This window comes from Rhipicephalus microplus, unplaced genomic scaffold (assembly GCF_043290135.1).
Source record: "Rhipicephalus microplus isolate Deutch F79 unplaced genomic scaffold, USDA_Rmic scaffold_464, whole genome shotgun sequence".
In the NCBI taxonomy this organism is placed as follows: Eukaryota; Metazoa; Arthropoda; class Arachnida; order Ixodida; family Ixodidae; genus Rhipicephalus; species Rhipicephalus microplus.
Genome location: NW_027465027.1, coordinates 57,096 through 74,720, shown reverse-complemented (window position 1 = coordinate 74,720; position 17,625 = coordinate 57,096). Strand labels below are relative to the sequence as shown.

General features: G+C 42.3%; 2 protein-coding genes across 3 annotated transcripts; one reads left to right on the top strand and one right to left on the bottom strand.

Annotated features, from left to right (window-relative positions):
• Positions 1–2,772: 2,772 nt before the first annotated feature.
• LOC119161345 (uncharacterized) lies at positions 2,773–8,994 on the bottom strand. 2 transcript variants are annotated; one of them, XM_037413771.2, is made up of 5 exons: positions 8,782–8,994; positions 7,854–7,967; positions 7,645–7,794; positions 7,312–7,380; positions 2,773–6,788 (listed from the first exon to the last, which is right to left on the bottom strand). In XM_037413771.2, exons 1-5 carry the CDS (start codon positions 8,992–8,994, stop codon positions 4,605–4,607), a joined length of 2,730 nt encoding a protein of 909 aa, XP_037269668.1. In that variant the 3' UTR covers positions 2,773–4,604. The 2 variants fall into 2 exon arrangements, with proteins under 2 accessions (XP_037269668.1, XP_037269669.1); XM_037413772.2 differs by having other exon boundaries at positions 2,773–6,785.
• Positions 8,995–9,132: 138 nt separating this feature from the next.
• LOC119161346 (uncharacterized) lies at positions 9,133–15,427 on the top strand. Its single transcript, XM_037413774.2, has 8 exons — positions 9,133–9,535; positions 11,062–11,174; positions 11,260–11,575; positions 12,561–12,697; positions 12,854–12,992; positions 13,515–13,589; positions 13,734–13,854; positions 15,270–15,427. Exons 1-8 carry the CDS (start codon positions 9,133–9,135, stop codon positions 15,307–15,309), a joined length of 1,344 nt encoding a protein of 447 aa, XP_037269671.1. The 3' UTR covers positions 15,310–15,427.
• Positions 15,428–17,625: the final 2,198 nt, after the last annotated feature.

Sequence of the window (17,625 nt, the reverse complement as noted above, 5' to 3'; positions counted from 1 at the left end):
ATCGGGCCAAATACGAAGGGGTAGACACGGTACGCAGTGCGTGTGGAGAGGAAGCGTGTAGAAATAACTAGGAGGTTATCTGATTGGTGGCTAAAATCAAGACACGAGTGAAAATTAAATCCTTCACTCCAAAGTAACAGTTCTCAACTCCACTATTTAAGGAAAAAAAATTTTTTTTGGTTCACTAAGTATTACGGCTAGGTGGCGTTAGCCGCCGCCCGATCTAAAGGGTACAGCCATATCAATTCGTCCAGCCAAGTGGTGCTGACTCTCCAGTGTTTTGCCTCCTAACAGTAGTGTACCACAGAACACCTACACTCAAAGCACGAAGGAAATTTGTTATTTCAGATTAAAGGATCAAGGTTTACCAGCTGGTTTAAGGGTTCATTAACACAAAAATACCTGCAGGATGTAAAAGTCGTCAACATGGATCGATCGGGGAGTGGTCAAAGCAGTTCCGCACTAGTATTTTTGTCTGTTCACGGCATTCCTTGATACACAAAGAAATAAGTAATAAAAAAAACGTTAAGAAGCGTGCTATTCGTTCACCAAAATATCTCCCTGTGAAAAAAAATGCAAGGAACTGCGACGTGCCATAGATGTAAGGGCATGCATATTAAACAACCCCGAATGGTCAAAATTAGTTAGGAGCCCTCGACTACGACATCTGTCGATATTAAATCGGGGTTTTTACGCGCCGACCCCCAGTAATGATTACTACTCCCTAATTAAAGGGCTAGAATAGTTTCTGCACTAGAAACGTATTTCATGCGCATCGCTCCATTTCATTTATCCAGGAAATCGTTGAAGCATAGTGGCGCTTGTTACATGTAAACGTGATATAAATATTTGAAATGCGCAAGCATTTCATCCCAGTCAAAAAAAGTGAATGGGTCCAACTGGTCATACCAGTTCCCATGAATTGGTCCCAAATGGCATTAATTGGAAGCCAACTGGAATGCTGAACTTCAATAGGAAAGACCAATTGGACCTTATAGTTCCAATTGGCCAGTCCAATTGGTTCACCGCTGACCATTTGATCTCCAATTGGAATGCTTGTTAGTCCAATTGGCTGCCCACATTCCAATTGGAAAACCATTGGAACAGTGCATTCCAATTGGCCTCCCAATTGGCATCCCAAATGGTGTGCTTGTTGGTCCAATTGGTTGTACAACTACAATTTGGGAGAGTGTTGGAACATTGTTCTTTCAATTAAAATTTGTTTCATATACATAAAAGTTGATATTTGTTATTTACATGGCAACTTAATTTGCTATAGGCCAGGGCAGAATTCCAGGCTCAAGTAATTGTCATGATTCTTATATATTGGAGTCAATTGAGCCATGTATACATATTTTGAATTGAAAACTTCATTGTAGTGTGCATTAGGTTATGTTCTTCAGTCATTTATGTTCCTTATAAGCAACTTTTTTTTCTAGAGCTGTGGCGTTTACTATAAGGTACATTTTAACTCAAAACAGTGGGACAGTTATAGCATTAACAGTTAACATGAGTTTGAATATGGTACAATTAAAAATGCAGCTAGTTCTGCTGGTTTGTGACCTATAGCTGTGCTCATAGAAGCAGTACTTTCAGTCTCCTGCTGGGTGATTGCCTGGACAAAAATAGGCCCATTGCTACATGCAAGCTTCATCACTTGTTTTTGTCATTTTTTTTTCTTGGATATTTTGTGTAGACGAAGTAATAGTCACTGATGTGGGTATAAAATTAAAGGTTGAAGTTGGTGCACGAAAGCTGTAGTGCAAACGGAGTGTAAAAATCCAGCACAGCACACATGTTGTGGGAATTAGTCATATGCGAAGCAGTCAGCATGCGTCAGCCAATGCTGGAAATTTCATTTTGAGCCTTCAGCGTTACGAGGTGGATAGACATCTTTGTCCCAATTGATTAGCTCTGTGCATATTGTAGACTTTCCAGGCACATCAAGTACACTGACGCGTGAAAGGTAGCTTATGGCACAACATAACATCAGTGTTCCCATTGGAGCTTGCACTTCAGTTATATTACCATGAAGTGCATGCTATCGAGTGATGATGTGCTTATATACAGACAAGTGCAACCCTTGAATATTGCTCGCACAGTCCTAAGTGCACATATGTAAAGCTTATCACATTGATATAAAACAGGAAAGCCAACTCTGCAACTACTTTGTCCTGACAAGGTATTTTTCATTGTACAAGGTATCTTTCTAAAGTAGTTTGAAGCAGTGACTGAGTGGAGGCTGCCATGCAGAATTCCAGGGTTTGATTCTGGCTTCACCCACGATTTTTATTTTTTGCTGCCATCTGGATATTTCGCGACATGAGCTCATTCACACTGTTGTGTTAAGATTTCCAATGTCTGGGCTGATATAGCCTGTGAATCACTCACAGCTAGTGGTGTGTGAATAGTGAAATTTCATCTTTGATTCTAATGACGCCGAATAGTGGCCAAAATATAGAATACGTAACATTTTATTGAAAATTGAAAGGAAGAACAAATTAATGAAGTCAGCTTGTATCCTCAAGCACATAACGCAGTAAGTGAATGCTGCCGAATGACAACAAATTGTCCTATAATAATACTGTTGTCCTTCATCGTTCCAAGTGCTTCATGCCCAAAAATGGCAGCATTTCTTGCCTAATTATAGGTCTTGATATATCTTAATGGATAGACTATGCAACCTCTTTCTGCACAGTAGTGCTTTTGAAATTAATGAAATCACAGCAGTATAACCTTGGTGCTGTTTGTACAACAGAAGACAACCACGCATTTCCGAGAAAAGCTCGTGGCATTCCACCACAATATGTTTATTAAAATGGGCAAAAATACAACAAGTCCAGGCATAAGAACACTCAAACAAAACACAAAAATAATAATATGCATGAAATATATGTACATATGTAAAAAATAATACACAAATGCACAAAATTTGCACATAGTTGCATCTGAAATTAAATTACAAATTAACAGTGCACATAAAATTTCACAAGGTATAGCAACTTGAATGACATATGCCACTCTGACAAAACTGAGTGCCGAATACCCACTGCACACTGGCCATGACGTGCTTGCATTTAGGCAACTCAGACAATTTTAAGAGGTCAATGGATTTCCGTAAAATTTGCTGGTTAGCAATTTCCTTTACGTGACCTGCAGTTTCTGAGCATGCATGATCTTAGTTTTTCCTACGTTTAATTTAGTTTCAATAAAGTTCAATTGTTAGGCGGCGCTCATACTGTGTCCTCGTCCTGCGAGATGTCGTGTTCGCACCAAGTTTCAATGTACGGTCACTCACACCAGTGTCACTAGAGCTGCAATGCTGCTCATGTGCACAAACCCAGCTTGTAGTGCTATTATTTCACATAATGATGCCACAGAAGCATGGCTTTCATTATATATGTATCAAGAGTACAATGAGCAGCCACTGTACCTGCTTATGCAAACAAATGCACCAGTTGTTTTGCACTATCACTAGCACTCTTCCAAGGAAAATGAGCAAATGGAGAAAGCAGTGCCCCATAATCTCTTAGTGATTACACCTATGGCTTACTCAAAAAGGGCTAAAACACCTAAAATAGCTTGCTTAATTTTGAATGGCCTGGCAAAACAGAAAGAATTTACGATCGAAAACGATACATTCGAGAGTACACAAGAATATGTATACCTAGGACAACTACTCATGGGAGAACCTAACCACAAAAAAGAAATTCACTGAAGAATAAGAATGGGCTGGAGCACATTCGTCAGGCACTCTCAAATAATGTCAGGAAATCTGCCACTATCATTAAAGAGAAAAGTATACAACCATGGCATACTGCCAATTCGGATGTATGGTGATAAACCATGGAGAATAATGAAACAGCTAGAGCGAAAGCTGAGGACCACGCAGCGTGCAATGAAACGTAGAATGGTAGGAATAACAATGAGAGACCGGAGGATGGTAGCATGGCTAAGAGAACAGACAGGAGTTGCAGATGTCCTAGCTGACATCAAGCGAAAAAAATGGACCTGGGCTGGTCTTGTAATGGGCTGGAGCACATTCGTCAGGCACTCTCAAATAATGTCAGGAAATCTGCCACTATCATTAAAGAGAAAAGTGTTCACCAGACAACTGGTGAACAATAAGAGCAACAGAATGGTTACCAAGCGATGGTCAACACAGTTGGGGAAGGCAGGGAGTTAGACAGAGCGACATAATTCGGAGGTTCCCAGGAATAAAATGGAATTAGCTCGCACAGGATATGGTAAACTGGAGATCATTGGGAGAGGCCTTCAACCTGCAGTGGACTAACACAGGCTGAGAATGATGATGATGCCCCGCCGCGGTGGTCTAGTGACTAAGGTACTCAGCTGCTGACCCGCAGGTCGCGGGATCAAATCCCGGCTGCGGCGGCTGCATTTTCGATGGAGGCGAAAATGCTGTAGGCCCGTGTGCTCAGATTTGGGTGCACGTTCAAGAACCCCAGGTGGTCGAAATTTCCGGAGCCCTCCACTACGGCGTCTCATAATCATATGGTGGTTTTGGGACGTTGAACCCCAAATATCAATCAATGATGATGATGATGATGATGAATTAGGGAACATAGAATTGTCGAAGAAGACTACAGAGAAAGAGTGCTGGGAGGTGCACATACATATGAAACATTTTCCACATTGATTAATACACTAACACTTCTTATTTCTAGAGGCTGAATAATTACTGTAGGAGACTGTTTGAATAACACTTTGTGCACATGGTTAACGGTCACCAAGTCATACTTTACTGGTCGGCACCGAAGTTTCCAGACACATATGCATGTGTTATCACCACTTGAAATGATCTTTTCAATAATGGCAAATGATCCATCCAAGAGTTGAACAACTGAAGTATTAGTCTTTTTCTTTGACGCGTACAAGCAGTCTGTCAGGATTGAACCGTTTACCATCATTCTTCTGTACTTTACAGAGGGTGGCAGAATTTCTTGCTCAGGTGATGAACAGGCTGGTGGAATACAAGAACCACTTCCAAAAAAACGGGTGCCATCACTGCTGCTTTTGCTTTTGTGAGTGACCTTGGCATCAAAAGAATTGCAATACAGCACCACGCTAGGGCTGGCAGTCAGATCCTGCAGCTCCATTACAGTGTTTTCAATCTGCAGAACTCTACACAGCTGGTGTGGAATTCCATTTGCAGCTTTGATGGCCTCTTTGAGGCTCCCATTTCCCGATTCAAATGGAAATGCGGAATGTGCCCACAGGGGTCCCCAGTCGTGGATACTCTTGACAATATGTGTCAGCTGGTGCATGTTATATGTCATGAAAGCTTTTCCAAAAAGCATTTCTGAGCGCACATGAAACTCTAACAAGAGTTTCTCTGCTCTGTTAACTTCAGCAGTTTCGATACTGCGCTGCAGCATAATATGTAAAGCTTCCACCAAGCATGCCCAATGCTCAAGGTATCTTCTCTCCAGAATACCATGGAGCACTGGGATGCTGTAATATAGTATCCAATTCTCCAGCTCTTTAGCTTTCCACCATCTCCGCTCTTTTGTTGCTCGCGGCAATCTTTTCACGTCTCTCGGTGGCCTGATAGCCAAAAGCCTCTCATCGACCATGTTTTGCTTGCGACTGAGGGAGTAGGCATAACCTGATGACTCAAACCACAAGTCTAAAAACTGCCGTGCTACACCGAGTAAAATACAGTGCATGTAGTCAGGGACAAAGCCTGATACGATATTAAAATAGGGCAGGCCGATCAACGGAGATGCTGTTTTAACACCATTAACAGTCACACCTTCCCTAACTGCAGTCATCATATCTTCGACCATCTGGCTTTCAGTGCGCTCAGTGGGGTTCAATGGTTGAACAGGGTACTTAGTAGAACCACCAGCTCGTTCACCTTTCTGCAGACACCAGTTACATCCGAAATAACCATTAAATTGTGTGACACCTTGCATAGGTGCCCTGGCAACAGAGTCAACTGCACAACAAATGCAATAAGCTTTGTATGTCTGCAGTTGACCCTTCCGCTCCAACACAAAGCCATTTTCACTGAGGTGGCTCATTTCCTTTACAAATGTGTTCTGAAAAAGCTCCATATTTGGTTTCTCCTTCCAAAACCACAATGCCGCAAGGACGAGTTTTGACATTCTCTGTTCAGCTGGGATCTCATTAACAATTAACTGAATAGGCCAAATGGACGTGCCACTTGATTTGAACAGCGGTGTGCCATCGGCATTTAGGGTGAAGGTGATTCTGGGCCCACACTGCTGTGTTGAAGCTGCGAATTTGTGGTACATTTCACCATCACATAGATCACCCAGTGAGCCATCATGGTGAAGTGGCTTTGTTAGGTCAAGGAGTGCACAGTCTTTCAACAATCTTTGCAACTGTGATTCCACATCAAGAGTCACAAAAAAAGGCATATCAGATAGACTGGAAACACTCGTTCTGTGCCCACACTGTATGCACTGAAAAGAGGCATTTGTTTCAGCATTTTCTATATGTGTGAAGCATTTGGGGCAAAAACAATAATATGTCATGGTTGTGCCAGTTTTGCTCAAAAGTTTGGAGAGCTGGTACCGTGAATCAGGCAATATTGGATGTTCGAAAATTCTGTTAATAAGGTCCAACATGCTGGTCAGCCCAGTGAATGACAAATTATTTTTCACAGCGTGCTTCAGCACCATGAGGAGAATGTCACCTCTGGACAAAACCACTCTTTCAGTGATAACATCAGTAAATAACTCTCCAAACTGCGACTTGCCACCATGACTCGGCCCCGTGGGACTGTTAGGCATTTGCTGCTGAAAGGAGAAAAGAAATAATTGTTCAAAATGGCAGCACTCGACTGAGACTTCACAATTAATTATCCAAGTCAGCTAGAAATCGATCCCTCTTTTCTCGACAAATGATGCCATATATCCCAATTTCTGTGCCACATACCCACGTCCATGACGGTTGGCTGATTTGCTGCATATAGTTACCGTGGCCGCCGCGGGATGCCGCCATGTACCCCCCTCCCTCCGTGCACTTGTGATTACACTGACAGTAAGCCACGCATTTGAAGAAAAACAAGAAGGTGCTCAAGGTCATGATGCACAATGATAAAGGGGCACATGTTCTTGCCCCCTTGTCATCCCCCTCCCTGCACTGCTTTCACAAACATAGCGCTGTGTGTGTGTGAGCCTTCATTGTGTCTTCGTTTTCAGTGAGCTCTTACCGTTCATAAATTCTGCATTTCCAATGCCTAAACAAGCTAAGTGATCCCCCAGCAGTTAATGACATCAGCCATGTTTGTGTAATTTTTGCAACTTCCGATGGACCTACCATGTCATCTTCTGAAGGCAGCTCTCCAGGATCATGTTGCTCTGAACCATCCTCATCAGACATGGACAGCTGCAAAACAAATAGAGCAGAGAAAACACAAAAACGATGAAACCAAGAGAAAAGGGAACTCGTCAGAGATCGGCACCACCTCGACGTGTGACAAAGCCATGTTCGATTTTTAGTGCAAAATCTGCAATGACACCACATATGGAGACACAACAGGCACAAGTGCTGTCATGCCTCTGCGATGTCACCGCATATTACTAAATACTCCGAACAACCACTTCTGTTATACAAAAAAATACCCACATAAATATAGATATGTGTGCATACCTCTTCATCATTTAGCAATGTGTCATGGGAAACCATCGGGTTGGCATGCTGTGGCCTATCATTGGTTGCTTGCAGTTCTGGAGTAGTGGGACTGACCGGAGCAGATGTCACCCTGGAGGCTGCTGTGCTACAAGCATCGCTTGAAGTTTCCTGCAAGAAAACAGCTTATTAATAAAAATGCACTTAACGTCTCGAACATACTACCTCACCTGTTCATCCTCACTACTCAACGTATCAGTTCGAAGTATGCCATTTATATCTGTCGAGACTGAAGCTTGTCCTGCTGCTTCATCATCAGACGAGGATGTGTCCATAGGCACCTCCTGAATGCGAAGAAGTATCTTAGACATATGTGCACGCCTTAAGTCGAAGCTTTACTGTGTAAGCTCCTATCTAATGTATCGTAATAGAGAAAGGTTTTTGTTTGTTTTTGAGAATGACAGCATCAGTTCTCATTGGGTTTGTTGCATTTAAACCCAATGCTAATAATAATATTGGGTTTACTTAGACAAAAACTTAACTCAATGACTGACTCAGCAATGACAAGTGACATCACAATTTTGCTAATAACAAACCCAAGGCACGCAAAATCGATTAATTACGCATTAATGTAAAATATAACTAACCTGTAGGCAAGATATTCGCAAAACTCCTGCGAACATTGTTACCATTTTACGTAAGCCGTGAATTCAGACAGAAAAGTCCGCTTTAAATGTTCTAACAGATGCAATGTACTGAACTGCTACAACTGCTTTCAATGCCCTATTAGAGATTTGTTAAAAAAAATTTTAAGTCAATGTTAAAATCGGTTACAATGACCCGCTCAAATAGCGGCTGCCATTCACAGCCGCTTTATTTGTACTCAAATGTCGCAGCAATACCAGTTTGCTCACTACCAGTTGTTCACTAAACAGTAATTTACAGCGTGGTTCGGTACCGCCAAGCGAGCGATATCTGCCGTCAATATTTACGTTCACCCTCGGCAACTACATGTGCGGACAAACGCAGGTTGTTCGCCCACACAAACTGTTGTTAATACGCTAGGCGTGTTATGCGAACCAAGACATGCAGTCTCGTGTGAGTCTTGAACACCAGCGCCAATTGAAGGCGTTAGAACAAAAACAAAGGTAAACTTACACGCTGTTGGCAACCCCTCTCAGTACTTCTCGGTAGCACAAAGTCCGATCCATGGTTGATATATCGTTTATATGGGCCTCTCTTCTTTCTCTTTGGAAGTTGATACATTATGACCGCATTAGACGATTTGTTGGTGCACGTGTGGATGCTCCTCAGATTGTTGTTGAGCGCACAACCGAACACCACTTCAGCACAACGGCAACCATGGCACATCCTGACTGGTCAGCGTCACAAAAGATGTCCAGTTTCGTATTTCAATATTTCATTTATTACTGTAATATCTGTACATCTGGTAAACCAATATATACTCATAAAACCTAAATAAAATGGACATATTAATATTGAAGTCATATGCGTCTATGTAGCACGATGTGTTTACGTGGAAACCTGTATCTGCCAGTCGGCTTGAAGTACGAGCTCGCGGCTCGCGCGTACGTTTACATTCAGCACGTGCAACGGCAGTCTGACCGCTGGCCGCAGATTTGCGTGCGATCCTGCGAAGTGATCATTCGGCTGCGTATCCTCTTTGTGTTTTTTTCGTGCACTAACGGCACAGTGTACTGCAGAATGATCACGCACGCTAAAGTACGTTACGAAGACGATCGGAAACTTGCGATTGTGGATGTTGGCGACATCGAAAACTTCAAACCAGAGCACGCGAAGGACTTCAAGTCCAAGTTCTTCTATTCTGTAAAGTGGACCGATCCGGACGGGACCTCTGATTACTACCGGGCTCGGATCCTAGCTTTGGGAGGTAAGCTCTTCGTTTGCGACCCTGGCACACATTTATTTTGCCTTGTCAAGTTCAACATTAAGTGCATTTTTGTGTTCCGCGGTGCGCATATGCCTATCGTTGATGCTATCCGGTGCGTGCGGTCGGTCGGCAGGTATAATTTGATTAATGAAACATAATTTTGTCTTGAAATGAGCGTAGTTCAAATATAGTCTTGCAACTTCCGTTATTTATAAATAGGCCTAATGAAGCTAGTGTATAAAAATTACTATATATACTCAACTGTCTTTTGCGCTCTTGCAAATGCAATTAATATGCCTAAAACTTGTTGCTAAGTGAGATGGATATCTAAGGGATCGCCTTTCTTTCTATTCTTCATGCGGTACAGCACAACTCGATAATATTCCTTAAAATGTATGCACTGATCCAGATCATAGACCCCTCTCCTCCAACTTTTGACGCTATTGTCTGCGAAGCTTCCAGCGTACGGCACGTGGCAAACTTGTTGAGTCCTTCCCAGCTGCCTTTATGTTTTCAGAATACAGTAAAAGCTCGTTAATTCGAACTCGAATGGGACTATAAAATTGTTCGTATTAAGTGGAGTTGAAAAATTGCGCAGGCGCTAGAATGAAGACATTGTTCCACACTGTGTGGAGAACCCAGAGAAGCCACCTCTGGACTCGTTCCCGCAAACTAGGTGATACTACATGTTTGTGGCAGGTAATTTCATAAATTAAATTCAGGCTGTGACAGCAAGAGAATTTATTGATCAGTCAGTGATACACCAGAAACAAGCATAGACTACAAAGAACAGACTACAAAGAACACAGGACAGAGTTTAACAGAACGAGTGCAACCGTCAAGTGGTCTTATTTTCATGCGTAGTGAATAATAAGGCTAGTTGATGCTTGCGCTCAGTCTGTAAAACTGCGTTCTTTGTAGTAGTCTTCATAGCGGCGCCCTTCCATAAGTGCATTCAACTATTATGTAGGTCAAATAAAATAATTATTTTTGATCATCTGTGTTCATGCAATAATCATTAATTCATTATCTTCACCATAGCAGTCAGATCCCCCCTCCCCGAAATAAAAAAAAAAAAGGAACCAGGATTTGCGTGTATATATATATGTATATATTGCGTATTTGACCTCTCCTTACACAAATGCATATACGCAAACATCTAGAGCTCAGTTATACAGTATATACAGTAGTCTTATGCAAAGACAGTTAATGAGCACATGTTTTATGGTTGTGATACTACGCACATATATATTCTCCCTGCTTCTGTTTAAGGCTTACATGCATATAGAGCATGAACTTTTTTAATATTGAAACAAAGACTACCGGAAATTTCAAGGATCCTTTCATATAAGTAGAAGGCTTATTTAAGTGTACACTTAGCATAATATTCCTTCCCACTTAATCTGTTGTCACTCTTCTGTGTTTTTCTTTATACTTGCAGTGCAGCCTAGTCGCACATCCATGGCTTATAATGAAATTATTTCCTCGTAACATTTTTCAATGTGTACGACCTCAATATTTTCCAGAATCTGAAGACGACTTGGAGGGGGAGGGAGGAAGCCGGCAGAGGCCTAGGTTTGAAAAAATGGCTTATTCACCTGACGGCGGAAGTGAGGATGAAGATGATGTCCAGCCAGAGGTACTTGTTTATGCAGTGCCATATCATTCTTTATGCATTGCACAACTTAAACAGCCTCATAAGACATTTTTTTGTTTGTGTACAGCGTCCCGTGAAAAAGCCCTCTGGCCCAAAACAGGAGCTCTTGGACATGCTGAAGAGAAAAAAGGATGACATCTGCCGAAAGGAGGAAACAGCTACAAAGAAACAAAAAAAGAGGGAGACCTATGACGATAGGGGCAGCCTAGTCAGTGAGCTCAAGAACAAGCTACAGAGGCTTGAACAACTGATGGATAGAAAGAGCAAAAAAATAGAGCAGCTCCAAAACAAGAATAACACATTAGAAAAGGAGGCCATGGAGCTGAGGCGGCTTAATGTGAGGCTGCAGGAAAAAATTCTGACAGCCTTAGATGAAGGCAAAGGTATGGAATTCGGCTTTTCGTAGTTTTGTGGCTTCTGTGGCTGCTATGTACGTAGACTTATTTGTAATTTGTATGCCAGTAGCATGGTCACACATTTTTTTTTTTTTTTTTCAGGTTTGGGGGGGAGGGGGCACTCAGCTATGCTTTATGTATGTTTATGCATGCATTTGTATGCGCGTTTATACACATGCCAAACTGAAATTTCAGGGGGGGGGAATTATGGGCTTCCTTAAATTTAAAGCTATTCCTTACAATTTCAAACCACAAAATCGAACGAAGTGATGTTTGTGCATACTACCATGTTTACACATTCTTACGATAAGGAGCGAGTTTGCTTATTTAAGAAAATTACAAAAAAATATAGGGTATTGCAGTTATAACATGAGCTCGCCATCCTATGTTGGAGAGCTTCTCTTCTGACCAGTGGTGACGACCTTGCATAGGACCACAAAAGGCTTTTCAAGTCAGCGGAGCATGAAAGAATTTGTCGCACTTCTTCATCACCCAACAACTATATGCTCATTTACGCCTTGATGCCACTGCCTATGATTTTCGAATATCTTTGGACAGTTTATTGTTTTATTGTTAAGCAAATCCTTTTGCATTTTCTTCATGTTTTACCAGGCAGTGGTTGCATGTGCAAAACATTGCATAGATCCAACACGTCCATTGTCACTTAGAATGCTCTTTGAAGGTGCTTTGAAACAAAATAATAAAATTGCTGTTTTATGTGTAGCCTGGTTTCACATCTAATATGAGGTGCATTCTCAAATTGTTAGTTACAAAAAAAAAAAAAAAAGAAAAAAACTCAAGTTAATACAATACTTGCATTTGGTACAATTTCTTTGATGTAGCTATATTTTGGGTGAGAGCCTTGATATTGAAACTCATATGTTTTGAATGTTGATTGCTGACAATGCTGTCTTCTTAAAGTGACTTGAGTTCTGCTGTTTGTAGTGAGCCTCGCTTCATGTTGATGGTGCAGGCAACAGTAGAGCTGCGTGCTCAATTAAGAGCAAACCGGAGCACTCAAGGATGGAGCTCATAGATATTGACATGGATGTGATTCCAAGGGAGACAACACCGCCACCAGATGATTGCCCAAGAAAAGAGAATGCCACGGTAATGTGCATATCTAAAGGGCAGCTTCAGGAATTTTTAGTTTTGCATACAGTTGTCGTTGTAGGTGAAATTTTTTTTGTGCTTGCTTAACTGTAAATGCTGCTTTTTCAGATGGTTGTTATGATTTTTTTTTTGCAATACATTCCTCTGATGCAGGTGGACATTGGCAGTGGCCTTCGAATAAATTCTTGTGCGTGGAGTCACATCCAGGGCCATCAAAAGGATTCTCTTTTTGTGAAAGACCTGCTTCTTGGAATTTGGCCAAAGGAGCAGCTGAAAAACCGCTCTTTGCAAGGTATGTTGCTGTTCTATAGATTTTTTTTTTTATAACGACAAAGCTCTTTAGGCTAGCCTTATTCTGTTCAAGGCAAAGAAATTCCTAGGTGGGTATGTGCCACAGGAATTGGCCAATCCCCAATGCAAGTTCAGCAGGTGCAAGTGTTAAATGAAAACTGCTTGACGGAGTGGAGCATGTCAAACATGGGAGAGGAAGAAAGAGAACTAAGAGGAGTAAAGGCATAAAATGATCGAAAGACTAGACTCGGAGAAAGAGATAGAAAAGCAGAGAGCAAGACAAAGAGAAACAGGAAGAGAGTGAGAGACATAGATAGAGGAAGTAATCAGTAGAGAGAGAAAGGAAGGGAAGAAAGAGCAAGAAAGAAACCGAGAAATTAAAAGGAGCAACAAGGAAGGCTGCCCCGCTCCGCTGTTTCTTCAGGCTTGGCACCACTAATGCGAAGCTGCCATAATTTTTTTTAGCGCTGTGAACTAGAAGTAGCAGTATTATAGTTAACCACTGTTCATTTGTGTCTTGCAGGAAAGCGGTGTCCACGATTTCCGGATCGGCCTGCAAAAACTCCACTGACGCCTTGGAAAGTGGAAGTGATGCGGGGTAAGTGTCCATGCTTTTTAAGATATTTTGGTGTAGACTGTCTTTGTTCATTCTGCCTCAGACCATATTCTTATAGACTCCATTTTTGTTTAAGAACTGTTTCTTCTTGCCAGTTAGTGATGCCCTGTGAACCTTTTGTTTTAGATTGTTACAGACGGCGACTGCAGCGCCAAGGTATTCCTGAAAACCTTGTGCCTGCTGCACTCAAGCAGCTAAACCATTTTGTGGTGGAGAAGCTGGCAGACCTTGAGAGGATGGCAAAACGGTGAGATGCAGTTGTAAATGTGTTTTGATGAATTTCAGGAAGGTTCTTGTATGTAGTTTTAAATGACATGCAGCCTTGTAAAAAAAAGTGTTCAAAGCATCATACTGATTAAATGCCATGCCAGTGCATTTACTCACACCTGTGAAGTATGTGTGAGATCATGTGGTAAAAACTAGTCTTGAGCTCCTAGCACATCAAGTTAGCACTTTACTCACATCTGAGCAGGCCCAAATTCTAGGCTGACCCCCTAAGGTTTGAAGCCAGAAAAAAGAAAAGAAAATGTTACCTCAAATGTAGACCCAGCAGGAAAACGTTTACAGTATGCAAAAAACTCAAAACACATACAGTAGAACCCAGATATATATATAGAGCCATAAAGGAGATTGCAAAATAGTTTGATATGGCAGCAAAGCAGACAACTCGTCCAGCTTTCTCCTGTGTGTGTTTGTGTGTACAATGATTCTCTGCTGAACAGTGCTGTTCTCTTGAAACCCGGCGCCTGCTACAATGTGTAGCCTGCTATGTATGGTCACAATATTACTGCACTGGGACCCCTTTCCGTGCTTGTTTACTATGTCAGTGTCTGTGCAGTAACATTTTCTTGTGCGTAAGCGTTCACTTCTGACAATAAGCGGGTGTTGCGTGCATCATTTTGGGCCAATGTGGCGGCTATGCTTTTTTGTGCAGTTAAGGCGGTTTTAGCTATTCCACCATGGCACCAACGCATTTGGGTTGTTGCATATTAGCAGTATGCAGTAAGTTTAAATGGCGCTGTGCCTTACATGCTGCTAAACAGGTAGTCGAAAATGCCTAGTGCAATAGGGCTGTCGGCAATCCGTTGCACTCTCATGTTTGTCAGTGGCTGCTATCACATTTGCAGCCATCGCCACATGTGCTTAAGTCTTAATCGATGGCCAGCCGGTGCGTCCAAATGAAAATGTGAAATATTTTGCACAGTACAGCATGCTACTGGCCACACCTAGAGTTGCGGGGTGCACCTTGAATCAACAAGCTTATGAGCCTTGATGGCATGATCAATCCATGGTTATTATGCTGGTGGAAACAATTACTGCTATCACTCAACTGTAACAATTTTTTAAGTACTCAAATATAAACCAACCCGACAGTATTTGAGTTTGAGAAAGACTATTGGCCTAGATTTGCGTAAATATGATACACACTCTGCCTACAGCAATAAGCAATGTCATTACCTATCCCTAATATTCTGACAGGTCCATTTCTAAGGATAGTTCTGCAGCAGGCTACCATTGAAAATGTTGCAAAGGGCCAGCTCTCATGCCTTGAAGTCGTAGTGTGGTTCAAGCACCACAATGTCGTTGCATCATGTGTATATGTAACATTAGCGATGTGAACTTGTAACTTTCATGCACTTGTGTATTTTTCAACACTTTCAGGGAGAAGGACAACCTTAAGCCACAGGAAAGCTGTGAATAAGGCCAGCAAATTCCAAGGTCAAGAGTAAGCCGTGCCTGCAAATTTGGTCTAGTCATTTTCCAGTCAACTTTTGCAATACTTGTACAAGTAATAAATTATTGTAAATCAAGTACCTTCATTTTATGGTTTTTATTTTATGCATGTGCAATACACATCACTCACGACCAAGCATACCGGATCATTTTGGTCAGGATGAACATTTTTGCTTTAACAATTTGGTGTGCTCTTTGCCCATGTATTTCAGCCAAACACCAATTTGTAATGGAAGAATGTTAGGTTCAAGCTAGACCAAGCTAGAAGTTCACTTCAAATGGTTGACCAGTTGCACACCAGCCAGCTCTAACTGGATGACCATGTACATTCAACTGGCTGACCAATGGCGCACCAATCAGCTTCAATTGGATGACCTGTTGGCACCAGTTGGCTTGAACTGGATCACCACATGTTTTCAACTGGTTAACCATTTGGGCACCAGTCAGCTTCTATTGGATGACCTGTTGGGTGCCAGTTCACTCTAACTGGGGGACCATACGTTTTCAACTGGTTAACCAGTTGGACACCAATTCACGTGAGCTGGTTAACCGGTTGGCTTTAACTGGATCATTATGTGTTTGACTGGCTGACCAATGGCGCACCAATCAGCTTCAATTGGATGACCTGTTGGCACCAGTTGGCATGAACTGGATCACCACATGTTTTCAACTGGTTAACCATTTGAACACCAATTGTCATTGACTGGTTGACCAATTGCACTCCAGTATCTTTAATTGGATGACCATATGTGTTCAACTGGCTAAACAGTTGAGCACCAGTTGGCTTTAACTGGATCACCATACGTGTTCAACTGGTTAACCAATTGGGCGCCAATCAGCTTCTATTGGATAACCAGTTGGCTTTAACTGGATAACCATTTGGACGCCAATTTACATTGACTGGTTGAATAGGTGGACACCAGTTATCTAGAATTGGTTGACCAATTGGACACCAGTTAGCTTTAACTGGTTGCAGTGAAAAGAAAGCTGGGCACCAATTAAGATTCGGTTACGTCCAGTTAAATATAATTGGAAAACCAATTGGCCACCGGCACTGTCCAAATGGTTCACCAATTGGACGTAAACTGGTCTACCAATTGGATATAATTGGTACGCTCCCAACTGGTGGCGAAATTCCAATTGGTCGAGAACCAATTCGTAGCAATTGGTATTTGTCCAATTGGACCCATTGATTTTTTTTGACTGGGATCCCTGTGGCAATGTCCCAAAGCTGAGGCGCCAAAGCTTAGCGCCGTTTCCGCCGTCAATGTAAGGCCTATTTTCCGAAATGGCATAACTAGTAACCTTTTTCTATGTATTTCGTAGCGGCGACAATACAAAAAATAATGATCTAGTGATTCCATTTCTCCGCAGAATGCGCAGAGGGGTGATGTTGTCTGACCAGCTCTGTGTAGATATAGGTTTAGGGGGGGGACACGACATCGAAATTTAGTGATTAAGACTTCGATTTTTCTGGACTGACTCCAGTGGGGTTGCCATGGAAACATGAGGTGGTTATAGTCTGTCCATGTAATTACTTTTTCTATCGTATCAGTGGAGATTGCTGATTTTCGATATCTTATAGCCGTGAAGCCGATATCTTATAGCCGATATCTTACAGCCGATGAAGTCGAGCGACTACGCTGGAAACAATATTGTCGCGGTTCAACGTAAGCAGATCACCGAGAAGTTGATTCCGAGAACAGACGGCGTGTGTTTTTATGCAGGAGCCAAGAGTAAGAAACCTAACAAAAGCACGTCTTCTTCTTCAGTGTCCCTTTTCACGAGACTGTTGGCGCCCACATCGTCTTCGTTCTCTGTCTATTTCGAGCGTTGCATTTGCCTCCCCTTAAAAAGCATCGCCCCGATGCTATAGCTGAGCCAGTCATTCACGTATAAAGTCACTTTGTACAAACGACGGTGCTTCGCAGAGTTATACTCGCTTACGTGTGGCTTAATGCGCATGTTCAGGTCGGTGCTAGCGACGCTTTGTACAGTTTTTGCTATCCGGGACGACTTCGTAGGTGACGTCCCTTAGTCGTCGCAGCACTCGATAAGGTTCGAAGTATCTTCTGAGCAACTTTTCGGATACTCCCCGTCTTCGTACAGGCGTCTACACCCATACCCTGTCCCCGGTTCCGTACGTTACATGTGTATGACGTAGGTTATAGCGGCCTGCGTCGTACCCTTGCTGTTGGTATATTCGCAGACGTGCGAGCTGCCTGGATTCCTCTGCGCGTTGAGTAAACGCGTCAGCACTCGTTTCGTTGTCATCGCATTCGTG

Bases quoted from the DNA above. Each gene is read 5' to 3' on its own strand.
- LOC119161345 (XM_037413771.2), bottom strand. From the start codon at position 8,994: ATGTGCCATGGTTGCCGTTGTGCTGAAGTGGTGTTCGGTTGTGCGCTC. The intron at 7,968-8,781 runs GTAAGTTTACCT...CTTCGCATTCAG, and splicing joins AGAGGGGTTGCCAACAGCGT to GAGGTGCCTATGGACACATC. The intron at 6,789-7,311 runs GTAGGTCCATCG...TTCTCCTTTCAG, and splicing joins TGCCTTCAGAAGATGACATG to CAGCAAATGCCTAACAGTCC.
- LOC119161346 (XM_037413774.2), top strand. From the start codon at position 9,133: ATGCGTCTATGTAGCACGATGTGTTTACGTGGAAACCTGTATCTGCCA. The intron at 12,698-12,853 runs GTAATGTGCATA...CCTCTGATGCAG, and splicing joins CAAGAAAAGAGAATGCCACG to GTGGACATTGGCAGTGGCCT. The intron at 13,590-13,733 runs GTAAGTGTCCAT...CTTTTGTTTTAG, and splicing joins GAAAGTGGAAGTGATGCGGG to ATTGTTACAGACGGCGACTG.